General features: G+C 57.4%; 1 protein-coding gene across 2 annotated transcripts; it reads right to left on the bottom strand.

Annotated features, from left to right (window-relative positions):
• Positions 1–253: 253 nt before the first annotated feature.
• On the bottom strand, positions 254–8,669 carry SNX20 (sorting nexin 20). 2 transcript variants are annotated; one of them, XM_037066345.1, is made up of 4 exons: positions 8,540–8,669; positions 5,109–5,246; positions 3,547–3,698; positions 254–2,366 (listed from the first exon to the last, which is right to left on the bottom strand). In XM_037066345.1, the coding sequence occupies exons 1-4, from the start codon at positions 8,592–8,594 to the stop codon at positions 1,701–1,703; spliced, it is 1,011 nt and encodes a 336-aa protein (XP_036922240.1). In that variant the 5' UTR covers positions 8,595–8,669; the 3' UTR covers positions 254–1,700. The 2 variants fall into 2 exon arrangements, with proteins under 2 accessions (XP_036922240.1, XP_036922241.1); XM_037066346.1 differs by having other exon boundaries at positions 8,547–8,624.
• Positions 8,670–12,351: the final 3,682 nt, after the last annotated feature.

Below are 12,351 nucleotides of genomic sequence, written 5' to 3'. Positions count from 1 at the left end.
ACTCACGGATTTCTGCCCTGTCCCTCGGCACCCAGTGGGCAGATTTCACGTGGACCCTGACATCCAGGGCTCTTTGCTCGCCCAGCTCGCTGCCCGAATCTCCTACTAAACTCCCCCTCCACCTCGATTGGGCATTTTTCTCTTTCTTAGCGGACGCTGGGGGTCCCTCGTAGTTGGCAGTGCTGTCTGTTTGATGAAATAATCTGCAGGATCAGCGTGATGCACCGCCACAAAGAGAGTCGCAGGGCTTTTGTTTTCTCATCTTACGCTTTAATTCTCAAGAAGCACAGCATCTCCCCACCCGAAGTGCCCTTCCTCCCCTGGAGCACAGGGAGAGGCCTGAAGGCCTTCTCTGCTCCAAGGCCTCAGTGAGTTTCCAGCCTTCCCGACAGAGCCTGGCGGGGCCACTGTGGGTGTTGCCACACGGTGTCCCTGTTGAAACACATTCTGGTGCGGCTCAGCAAATGCTCGTCCCCAGCTCGGGGTCCCCTTTGCTGAGCCAGCTTCCTGCCCAGGCCAGTGTGGAGCCCCACACGAAGGTTCCTAGGTCACAGCCTCCATAGCTTGGCCTACTAAGCTCAGCCAGATGGTGTAGGGCCTCAAGAACCTCCAGCCTCAAACACATCCTGGGCCCATACCAGCTGTGCCATCCGCTTCAGGTCCAGTGTTGACCCAGGTCACTGGTCCAGACTCCACTCCACTTTGGGGCCCTTGGTGTCCTCTTTGGGCAGCAGACTTCAGTCGGGGTCACACCAACCTGCCAGAGGACCTCCAAGAACGTTGTGCCTCGGATGGGGAGGTGCTGAGCATTCAATCCGTGTTCTGTGAGGCGCCCTGCGCATCTTCTCCCACTTCCCTTCAGGGCTGTCTTCATCACCCAGGGAGGCCACTAGTTATGTCACCCTAACTAGAGGACAGTTGTCAACGGCCCTTGTTAAAAATGCCTTATGGCTTAGTCAGTTGGGTGTCAGTCTGCAGAGTGAAAGGTTGCCGGTTCGATTCCCAGTCAGGGCACACGCCTCGTTTGTGAGTTTGGTCCCTGCTTGGGGTGTGTGCCAGAGGCAACTGATTGATGTTTCTCTTTCACATTGATCTTTTCCTCTCTCCCTCCCCCACCAAAATGCCTTATGACCTGATGGCTTCTACCCCTCACAGGATGACAGACACCCCACCCCAGGGCCCAGGCTGGTCAATTTGCCCAAAGCAAATATTCCCACCTTTTGTTCGCTGAATTGGGTCCAGACACTAAGGAGGAAGACCAGAGTGCTTGGGAAAGTGGGTGGGAATATGTGCCATTTGCTGAGGTAGGAGCTGGGCGAGGGAAGGTGCAGACAGAAAAGACCCAGGAGGGGAAGAAGTGGATTACGTCTCGCCTGCGGTGTGCAGTGGAAAGCTCTGGCTACCGACGGGAGCAGCCATGAGGTCCAGCCTCCTGTCCAGGTCCAGGCAGCTGGATTGGCGGTTTTGAGATGAAGTGAGCCTGATGTCTAAGGGACACGGGACACAGGCAGAGGCTCCTAAGGGTGTCCGGGAGAACCTCAGTTCAACGCAGATGGGGAAATGGAGGACCAGAGGAGGGGCTCGCCCAAGGGCACCCAGCGAGTCAGAGCCCCACATGGCCTGATGTGGCTCTCCCCATCCAAAGGGCACCCCAGACGTGGCGATCTCAGATCCGCAGCGGGTCTTGCCAGAGCCGCTCATCACAGATACTCCCGCACGGCCAACTCCTTCAGGGTGAAGCCCCGTGCGCTGGGCCTCCGGAGCTGGCTGTCCTCCAGTCTCTCCTGCAGCGACACGAAGTCCTTGCCCAGCGCGTAGGCCAGGCGGATCATGGCGTCCAGCAGCGGGGCGTAGTAGCGGTGCCCCTCCCGGGCGTGCAGGCGCTCCAGGGCCTGCTCGCCGGCCGCGAGGGCCTCCAGGGGGCGCTCCAGCTCCCGGTGGCACACCAGCATGGCGCAGAGGGCGGGCACCACGGCCGTGGGCCAGTGGCCGGTCAGCTTCTGCTGCAGGGGCACCACGTGCAGCAGGATGTCCAGGGCCTTGGTGTACTGCCCCGCCCGCAGGCAGCCGAAGGCCTCCTTGAGCTCGGGCCGCGTCAGGAAGTCGATGAACTCGCGGGACCTGCGCACGCAGCGGATGGAGTAGAGCAGGCTCAGGTACTCCTTGAAGGCCAGCTTACGCTCCAAGATCATCTCCTGCGTGAAGTTCCCCACCAGGCGCTTCTTGGGGAAGGGCACGTCTTCAATCTCCTCCCCGAAGGTCTTGAGTAGGCTTTTTTGGAGCGCCTGGAAGTCGGAGTACCGCCGCCCCAGGATGGCTTTGTTGCCGTCGAAGCTCCCTGTCTGGATGACCACAACCTGGTACACCTGCGAGGCAAGAAGAGGCGGCCTTTAAGGACGTCCCGACGGAGGGTTTGAACTGACAGGGTTTGAACCGGCAGAGTGTGCCTGGCCAATTAAAATAATGACAGTCCTAATTCAAAGCGTGCCCTGGAAATGGGCCGCTCTCATACGTGACTCTGTTTTAAATCGCCACGGGGATCGGCGGAGCTGTACAAGTGGATGGTGACCAGAGTCAGCCTAAGAATAACAAGCACAGGGACGAGGAGGCCTCTGGGGTGGGGGAGGGGAGAAAGAGCACGGGAGTGGGCCAGGCAAGGGGGTCTACACTGGGTCTCCGGTGCCCAGAGGGGAAGCTGCGGTTCCATCTGTGTCCCAGGTGCCCCACACGTGCAGATGGTTTCAGCGGCTACCCGGGCAGCAAGGCTACAAAGGAAGACCACCACCCTTTTCTAGTTCTCTTTCGAAAGGATTCTGATGAAGGGGGCAGACTGCCTGGGGGATCACACCCACCCGCTCCACCTCCATCTGGCCTAGCTGTGTGGTCTCGGGCAGATAAGGGGACCTCTCGGGGCCTCGCTCCCCTGAGGATTCAGTGGGTTGAGGCATCAAACCCAGTCGACGGTCAGCGCGCACTGTCAGCTGTCGTTAGAACTCCAGTCCCAAGAAAGGTGGAGCATGGCTCTTCCGCAGTCGTTGACATCCCCTGACCCCCCAGACCCAGGCTGAAATTTCGCTTGCACCAGGAGAGCAGCCCCCCACACAGGCTTCCCCACTGGAAGCCTTAACAGCAGTGCGTCACTGTCCTTGGACTTGCGTTTACAGTCACCTTTTCTTTAGGCCACATTTTCCCTCTAAGGTGGCTTTCTTAGGAATAAGTTTATTTAGTGATTTTTTTACAGTGGCCCAATTTAAAGGGAAACGTTAGGTCAATGATAATACAAATGACACTGGATGTGGTAAAAACGGCGATGAGACACCGGTGACTAAACCCCGGGGTTAATGGCGCCAGGGACTGGGACTCAGATGCCTCCCATCCTCACGGCACCCGGCACAGTGGCCAGTATGACGTCTTGCTTTTGCACCACTTCCCCCAGGGGAACTCTGCAAGTGCAAGTGTGTGAACCCAGCCCAGGGCTGGGGAATCTGAGTCACGGCAGAACCGGCTTGGGGCAGGGGCAGGGGCAGGGGCGGAGGCGGTGCTTACCACGAACTTGCAGAACTTTCTGTCCTCGATGCGGGCCGAGGAGATCTCAAAGAGCAGCTTGACGGGCTTCCAGTAGCCCTTCTCGTTCCTCCAGTATTCCTGCAGCTCCCGAGTGGTCATGCTGGAGTTGGGGCTTGGGCTGCCATCGGCATCTGCCGGAATAGCGCCCATGAGGACCGGTACCAGGGCAATGCTTGGGGGCACGGGCCTGGGGAGATGGCTGGGTCTGTCCTGAGTGGGGCATCAGATTCCCAGAAGAGCTGTGACTCCCCTCCTGCCCCCCCATCCCACCAAGAACAGGTGCAGCTGGGCATCAGCCTGACCCTGTGCCCACCTGGCTGAATCCACCCTGCCCCAGGTGACCTGAGCTAGCCTGTCGTCCCCGAGCAGATTCGGTGTGAGATGCAGAGTGTTGCATCTTGCACTTTCGGCTGGTGGCCCGGCCACTGTGGAGCCCCAGGCTGGCACTGTGGCTTGCTCATCTCTGCACTGCCTGCACCACTGACACTGGTTGTCAGTTGTCACCGGCCTCCTGAGCACAGGTCAGTGGGTGGGACAGGGGACTGGGAGGATGACGGGCTTTGGGCTCAGCCTGGCTGGGCCCTCCCAACCCTCTCCCCTCATTGCCTGCATGCCAAGCTTTTCCTCACACACGCTGCCCCTCCTGCCCCCAGCACCACCCTCCTCGTCCCTGTCTCCCCAAATGACATCATCTGTGCTCCTTAAACCTCCCTTGAGCCCTGGACCACTCTGAGAATCTTGGCAGAAATGAGCGTCTTTGTCCATCAAAAACGCACAAATCATCGGGCATTTTCTCTCAAGGGATGTAGGTCCCAGAGGCCCTTCTCCCATGTGACCTTGAAGACTCAGCCCTCACTGCACTTCCTGGCATTAGAGAGCTGCCCACCTTGGCCCTATAGCCTTTCCCACAGCATCTCATCTTCAAGCCCGGTTTCCCGACTACACTTGGGCACCAGTGCGGTGCTTGATTGGCTCCTGTTTCCGCAGCGCCCTGCCCAGGGGCGGGGACCGAGCAAGCCTTCATCGGGCACAGGAGTGAGTCAGCCACGCCACGGAGCAGGGACTGGCTCTAGCCGAGGGCGCTACAGCTGACGCTTTGGTGCTCACTGTTGGGGACCGCCCCACTGGCTTCGGAGGACTCCTGCTCCGAGGGCTTTGGAGCAGCTTGTTGTGGGGAGTCCCTCCGCCGTGAAGGGTGGGACTGGTGGGCCTTAGCCCGGCCTCCTCGCTCCTCAGAGGGCCTGCTCTGAGAGATGCTCCGCATAGGCTTCCCGAGGACCCCCAGTCACCCAGTAATCTGTCCATGGACCCCCATGTGGCTCCCTGCCCTTCCTTCCTCTCCCCACTACCCTGCTCTCCCACTGGGGTCAGCTGGCAGATAAACTGCTTGCACCAAGTCCCTGTCCCGGTATTGACAGCGGGGTAACCCGGGCTAAGGGAGCCGCCCTGCCTTCTCGGGGCAGCTGCCGCAGTGCCCGCCCACGTACTTCAAATGTCTGGGCGGCTCTGTTCCCCTGACCAAGCCCCAAGCCTCAAGTCACCTGAGTCCCCTTCAGGTCCCGGAGATGGGAGATCCGGGCCACTGGCTGTAGCTTGCTGCTTGGCCCTTGCCCGGCTCTGGGCTACGCGTCCAGTCCATCCGGGGCTCCCAGGGTGCTCGGCACTTGCCATGCTGAAGGCTGCGGGGGGGACAAGAGAGAAGTGAGTGTCCACTCATGGTGGGGTTCCCGGTGCCAGAGTCCCCACGGCGGAGCCCTCCACGGCCCACCCAGCTGTCTGTCCGACTGCCACACGCTGAACGGGGGTCTGGCCCGTCGCGGGGCCGATTGGTCTGAGGCTCAGTGGATCCTTCCTTCTTGTGAGGATCCTTATGTTACTGAGCTGCTGTGAATTTTAAATGAGGTGACTTCGGGCAGAGGTGACAACGGCTTTAGTGATGAGCTGGAAGAAAGGTACTGACTTGCCCAATGCGCCGTTTGCTGTGGCATTTGTAAGTGAACTCTCAGCGTCCGGCGCAGAGATCCTGGTGCCTGTCTGTCCTGTCTCTCTCTCTATTGCGAAGCAAACGTTTACTGACAACTTCTTCTACCTGCTGCACAGCCCCCCGGGTTCTTCCCAGCCACCCTCTTGTTGAATAACCACAAAAGGCTATCCTGACTCCCAAGAGCAGGTGAGGGGTTAGCCCAAGGTCACGTGGCTGGTGAGGGTGCCCAACGTGGAAAGCCCAGTGCTGTGACATGCCAGCCGGTGCCCTCTGGAGGCGTGCGGTAGGAGATTTGAATCTCTGTTTTTTTTTACAGTGTAAAACTTTTATATTTAGGATTAGCCAGCTAGACTCAGCTTAGATGATCCCAGTTTTGTTGGCAGTATCCGAAGCATCCTCATTGGGAGCCGGTTGGACACAGGCCTCCTTCTCCCCGCCAGGCCCGATCAGGGCATTGACCTTGGCCATGTCAATGTCATGGAGCTTCTTCCTAGCCTGTTTGTTGGCCTTGACCTCCACAATGAACACAGGTGCGTGGTTGTCCTCTACCTTCTCCATGGCCGACTTGGTAGTCAGGGGGACCTTGATGATGGCGTAGGGGTCAAGCTTGTTTCTCCCAGGGGCGCCTCCAGGGATGTTTAGGCTGCCTATAGAGCTGCAGTCTTTGGATGTTGGAAGTTGGTTGGTGTGTGGATCTTCTTCTTTTTTTCTGTAGCTGTGGACACTTTCAGCACAGATCACTTTGCTTTGCCTGTGGCTTTGGGAGGGGCAAGGGCTTCCCTCTTTGCTTTGGGTGCCATCTTTGTGAAAAAGTTGAATTCCCATTTTACGATAAAGGAACTGAGACTTCCACTTGCCCACGATCAGGAGCCTGTAGGTGGTGGGCAGGACATGAGCGCGGACTGATCTGACTTCAGAATCCTCTCCACCCTGCTCAGGGGAGGGTGGGCAGCTGGAGCCCTGGGGGCCAGTTTATGCAGTGGCTGTCCGTGATCCTGGTGGCGAATGACATAAACGGGTGCCTGGCAAGTTCCCATGTGTGCCTCAGTTTCGTATTGAAGGGGCAGTCCGACAGAGGCCCCCTTCCTGAGGTTGGCATCCGTGTGGAGCAACGGTCAGCTCAGGGCACCGCCAGATCCGGCACTGTGTCACTGTCCCTCCTCTGATTGCACCTGTGACAGGTACTCCAGGAAATAATTGAGAAACAAACGACTCTAAAGCGAGGTGTGCGTTGGAATAGAATTTTAAACATCTGAGACAAGTCAGAAAAAGGGACAACTAAAACAGTAGCAGGAATTCACGTGAGAAGGGTGCAGGCGACCTTGACCCCTTATTCACAGGAGCTGAAGGGGCTGCAGGTAGGTCACAGGGCTGGAGCAGGGACTTGAACTCTGGTCTTTCAGATTCTGGGCCTGCGTCTGCACCCCTGTACTGGGACAGTCCTTGCAGTGTTCCCAACTGTGGCCAGAACCCACCCCCACGCCAGGGGGTGAGGGACTCTTGGATCTGGCCGGGCCTGGGGACAGGTGAGGTCAGCTCGGGCCAGGGGCCCATGTTTTGGGGGGCGGCTCTCTCTGTGTCAGGCAAAAGGAACCCTGGGCCATGCCCCCGGTGGCTCTGGGCAGTTGTCCAGTGAGCCCAGGTCCCGTTGTCCAACTTCCCCTTATACAGATGGGAAACTGAGGCACGGAGCGGGGGCATGGCTTGCATACCTCGTTTGTCTCTCATCTCCCATCAAGGAGTCAGGCCTCCATCCTGATCAATGGTGGGTCCATAGGCAAGTCCCTGAGTGAAACCAAGTCCTCTGGGTGTTGGTTTCTCCATCGAGCCATCTGCACCTCTGACAGATGATGGATGGTGAGGGGCAGGCTCCCTGCATTTGGGTGGGTGCCCAGGCAAGAGAGCGAGTGGTTCACACACTCTCTCATCTGACAAACCCCCGGTGGCTGGGAGGGCCACTTAGTAAATAAAGTCTTGGGAATGCTGAACAGTTTTATTTTCAGAATAAAAATCCAGCTCAGCAGCCAAAGCCAGGCCCCTGCCTTTTCTCTCACGGGATCGGCGGGCTGTCACTGTTCAGAGGAGCAGGAAGGAGTGTGAGGCGGCTTCCTGTCCCTCTCAAGGCCTCAGTTTCCTCATCTGTGAGATGGGGACGCAACTCCATCATTGCAAATGCCCTTCGGGGACAGCGACATGTGGGGTTTTGTGGGCCCTTCCCTCCGTGCTCCACAGCCTGCGTAGCAAAGATTTCTCTAGACTTCACAATAAACCACTGAAGGCGCCGCTGCTGGTAGCCAGGTGCCCGTCCCTGGCCTAGGGCCCAGGGCCCAAGGCAGCTTCCCAGCCCTGGCACCGTCCAGCCCCCAAGCTCCCAGTCTGCTCCCTCCCTGGTGCCCCGGGCGTCACTTCCCCCTCCAAGGGCCCCTGCCATGTCTAGTCCTTCTGATAGCCACCAAGGGCTGCGTTCACCACCCACGCTGCCTTTTGGAGGGGCAGCAAAGGGCTGGCCATCAGGGCTGAGACACCAGTGGGCCTGGCCTAACCTGGGAGACAGAGGTCCCGGACCCTGGAGGGACACCCACATGTGAGTGAGCACCGGAACTTTCTCGGGGTGGGGGGGCGGTGCTGGGGGCTGGTAAAGGGCAGATTCCTGGCTCCCAACACCAGAGAGTTCAATTTAGCAGGTCCGGGGGGCACAAGTCCAGGGGTTCCCTGGCACCACTTTTGAGAAGCACAGGTGTGGTGATTTATTCCCCAGGTTCGGCGGGGGGGAGGCTAGTAGAAGTGTCAACCACTTCAAAAGGAACTGAGGCCACGAGGGTTGAGGGGCTGCTCCCTGCTCTGTCCTGGAGCGCTAAGGGGACCCCTCCCCCCTGTATAGATACCGTCACCGACTCTTCTCTGCCCCGCCCTACCCCCAACAGCTATAGAGGCCTGGGTCCCAGAAGGACAGGCTCAGGCCCACTAAGCTTGGGATCAAACACTGACCTCTGACCTGAGGCGTCTGCACTGTGGGTGTCCAGGGGTCCGCTAGGTGAGTCATACGGCCCCCTCCAGCTCTCCGGCCCGGGTCCCGGGGAACAGCCGAGTGGCTGTGGCTCCCCTTAGTTCCCCATTTGAAAACAGGAAACAGGGTGTGTGACCTGTTCCGGGTCACCCCAGCCCATTGGCTGGTGAAAGACGGTGTAGTGAACCCCAGTGACGGACAGCTCTGAGAGTTCAAGCTGGAACTCACGTCCCACAGCCTTGCAGTGGCCCAGATGTCCCTCCCTGTCCTGGACAATCTCTGGCATTCAGACCTCAGCACCCAAAGCTCTTCAGTGTTTGTTATCCTGCCACGAGCAGGCAAGGCGGGGGGTCCTCATGCCGCATTCACAGATGGGGAAACTGAGGCCAGGAGCACAGAGCAGGTGGGGCCAGCGCCAGTGTGGGGTGGGGCGGGAGGTGGGATAGACCGACAGTCCCGTTTGGTGCCTTTCTCTGTGCAAAGCTGCTTCCTGCGCTCTCGACAGAAAGAACCAGGGGAGCCAAGCCTCTGGAGGTGGCACGGTTCATGGGCACCAGTGTTGTGGCCTTGAGGGCAGCAGGTGGGGACAGGACAAAAACCCGAAACTCGGGGGTCCACTGTGCGTCTTCCAGCTCTGATTCCCCGGCCTGCGATTAGAGGGAGCCCCAAACAACAGTCTCATTTGACTCACGTTTCGAATTTTCTGTGCATTGAACCGCACGTACTCTTCCTATGCTTTCACGTCTCGTCTCTTTCATTCATTGATTTGAGTGAGGTTCATGCCCTTTCGTGTGTAGCTGGAGCTTTTTCGTTTTCATGGTTGTCTTGCTCCATTTCCAAATACATGATTATTTCCGCTCCCCTCCCCCCTTTTTTTTCCGTCTGTGGATGTCCATTCAGGTTGTTCCATCATGATGAGTGCTGCTGGGAATACTCTCACATGTATATGCAAGTGCCCCTGTTTATCTCAGGCGCAATGACTGGCTGCTCCTTTAGGAGGTTACGTCACACTGTTTCCCTGCGTGGCGTTGTCAGTCAGTCTGAGTCTCCGCCCCCCGCAGTCCCGCCCACGGTGAGTGACAGGTCCAGGTACTCCGCGCCCTGGCAGGCACTTGAACTCGGTGCCCTTTCTCCAGCCGTTCTCCCGGGCATGCCGAGGGAGCTCGTCCTGCTTTCGGGTTGCGTGCCCTCTGACTGGTGATGCTGAGCATCCTTCCGTGGGCATATCGCCATCTTTAGATCAGCCTCGGTGAGGCGTCTGTTCAAGTCCATCGCTCAGTGTTGATCGAGTTATTTTCCTTCTGGGCTGGAGGTGTTCTTCTCGTGCTCACTGGGGTGCAGGCTTCTCAGTGTCCCCCCTCCTGTGCTTTGCATTCGTAGTCTCTAACGGGGTGTTTTGATGACTTGAAGTTGCCCACTTCCAAGTATTCAACCATATCAATCTTTTCTTTGGTTTTTTTTTCAATCTTTTCTTTCAACGTGGGTGTTATACCTTGAAGTCCCGGGGCTTCCTCCTTTCTTATTACCATATTCTGCCATGTATAATGTGTACTTTTATGCCCAAATGTTTGAGGGAAAAATAAGGATGGGCATTATCCATGAGTAGTACTAATTCCATATCTATCTAAATGTTTGTAATTTTTATTTATGCTTATAAGTTAAAAGGGTTACTCTAGGGAGAAATAACGATACCCACATGCAAAACAATACCCTGGAATATGACAATCAGTTTTATTTCTAAATATGGATAAACGAAAGATTGAATTAATCAATTAAAATGAAAGATTTTATTTTCCCTGAAGGTTTGGGCCAAAAACATGGGTATTCATGATACGTGGCAAAGTACGAGAATTCCTGCAGTGACATCTCACAGGCCGTCGTGAGGCTCAGGGTGAGCGAAGATGGGCAAAGCGCCTAGAACCGGGGCAGCCCGCAGGAGGTGCTGGGCGGGCGGTGGTGATTCCAGCCACTCGAAAACCTTTCCGGTTTGACAGTCTCATCTAGGGTGGAGTTTTGTGTGTGGTGTGAGTTAAGAGGCGCCGTATTTACTCCTCCACATTTGCCTGCTGGCCTTGCTTGTTGAAATGACCGGTATGCAGGTAATGCCACAGGGGCTGTATGAAGGAAGAGTATCTGGCCCTGACCCGTGCGGCTCAGTGGGTTGGGCGTTGTTCCGAAAAGCGAAAGGTCACCGGTTCAATCCCCAGGCAGGTCACAGGCCTGGGTTGCATGTTCAGTGTCCAGTCGGGGCACATACCAAAGGCAGCCAATCGGTGTTTCTCTCCCTCTCTTTCTTCCTCCCTTCCCCTCTCTCTAAAATTAAATATATAAAATCTTTTAAAAAGGGGTATCTGCGTACATCAGGGTCTGTTTAATTCAAGGGGAGCATCCTGAGAGTGTGGCTCTGGCCTGCTGGCGGGTGAGCCCCTGAGGGCAGGGCCCACACCCCATTCATCTCTGTCTGGCATTGCCCACAGGTGGCTGCTGAGGCCAGGGGGTGCAGGCTCTGTGCCAAGTGGGGCTGGCACTCCCTCTCCCCTCCTGCCCTCGGTCCTGCCCTGCAGCTTTCCGGGTTTCTCCCCCACTCTCTGCCTGGGCCTGTGGTCTGCCGGACGCTGGCCAGCATGGAGAGATGGAGTGCTTCTCTCCTGGCCTGTGAGCCTCTCACTCAGCAGCTGGTGACCACGGGGCAGGGTGTGTGGGAGTCTCTGCTTCCTCTTCTGGGGGCAGCAGACACTTGTTGGAAAGCCCCGGCACACAGGGGCTTCTGGTCTGTGCAGGAAGAACCTAGCTGGACCAGGGTAACCTTCCAGGAGCCGGCTTCTCTCAGCAGCCCAGAGCTCAGTGTGGCCCAGGGGCTCTGTGTTTCTGGGGACAGGCAAAGCCCCACTGTCGTGAAGGGGAGGGGACACAGGAGTGGGTGGCCCTCCACTGTAGTACTGGAGCCAGATGGGGAGAAGGGGACACGGAGGGGTCCCAGGGCATCGGGAAAGGAAATGCTGGCACCTTGGAGTCTAGGGTGGCTTCTTGCTGCCTCAGGAGGAAATGCAGACCCCACCCGAGGCCGGCCCCGCTCCAGCTGCTTACAAACAGCAGTGTCACTACAGCCTTCTGTCCTCAGACCCGCCCCCAGCCCGCGCCCTGGCACTTCGTTCAGCTGGCAGTGCCCTTCTCCTGGTTCCCCGGCTACTTACTCTTCCTCACCGTCACGTTGCGGCTCAGCTGTGTCTCCCTGTGCGGCCTCCCCTGACCCCCTCTGCTGAGAACCGTCATTGCTTTGCTCATTAGTTTACCTGTGCACAGCTGGTCTCAGCTGCCATGATGGCGGGGACTCTGTGTCATTCTGTCCCTACAGCAGCATTTGTCACAGTCGCACGGGTGCTTGGTGACTGTGGTGGGGACGGATGAACAAAGAGAGGGGTGAGTGAGTGAATGAGTGAGCTAGTGGGTGACGCAGAGGGTGGTGGTTGGTGCTGTGGCCCCGGCCCGGCCCTGGCTTATGGGTGCCCTGGGCCACCCTTCTCTGAATCTCAGTTTCTCTAATTGCGATACGAAATGGCATTAAGGATCCTCCTCACACCAGTGGGTAAGTGGCTGAGCACCATAGGCTATCGCTCACCCCCACTCGGGGTGTCCAACAGGCTTGGGACCCCAATACAGACACATTTCTTAATTTTTTTTTTGAAATTCAACAAGAATTGATCACTGACAGGTGTGCCTTCACAGGTCTGGCAAAAACCAACAAACATGCAAAAAACAAAACCCCAAACCCAAACCGTGAGGTGTCCTTAAG

This window comes from Sturnira hondurensis, unplaced genomic scaffold (assembly GCF_014824575.4).
Source record: "Sturnira hondurensis isolate 20B ecotype Veracruz unplaced genomic scaffold, ASM1482457v3 Scaffold0016617, whole genome shotgun sequence".
In the NCBI taxonomy this organism is placed as follows: Eukaryota; Metazoa; Chordata; class Mammalia; order Chiroptera; family Phyllostomidae; genus Sturnira; species Sturnira hondurensis.
Note: the sequence above shows the minus strand (reverse complement) of the source record. Positions and strands in the feature narration are given on the sequence as shown.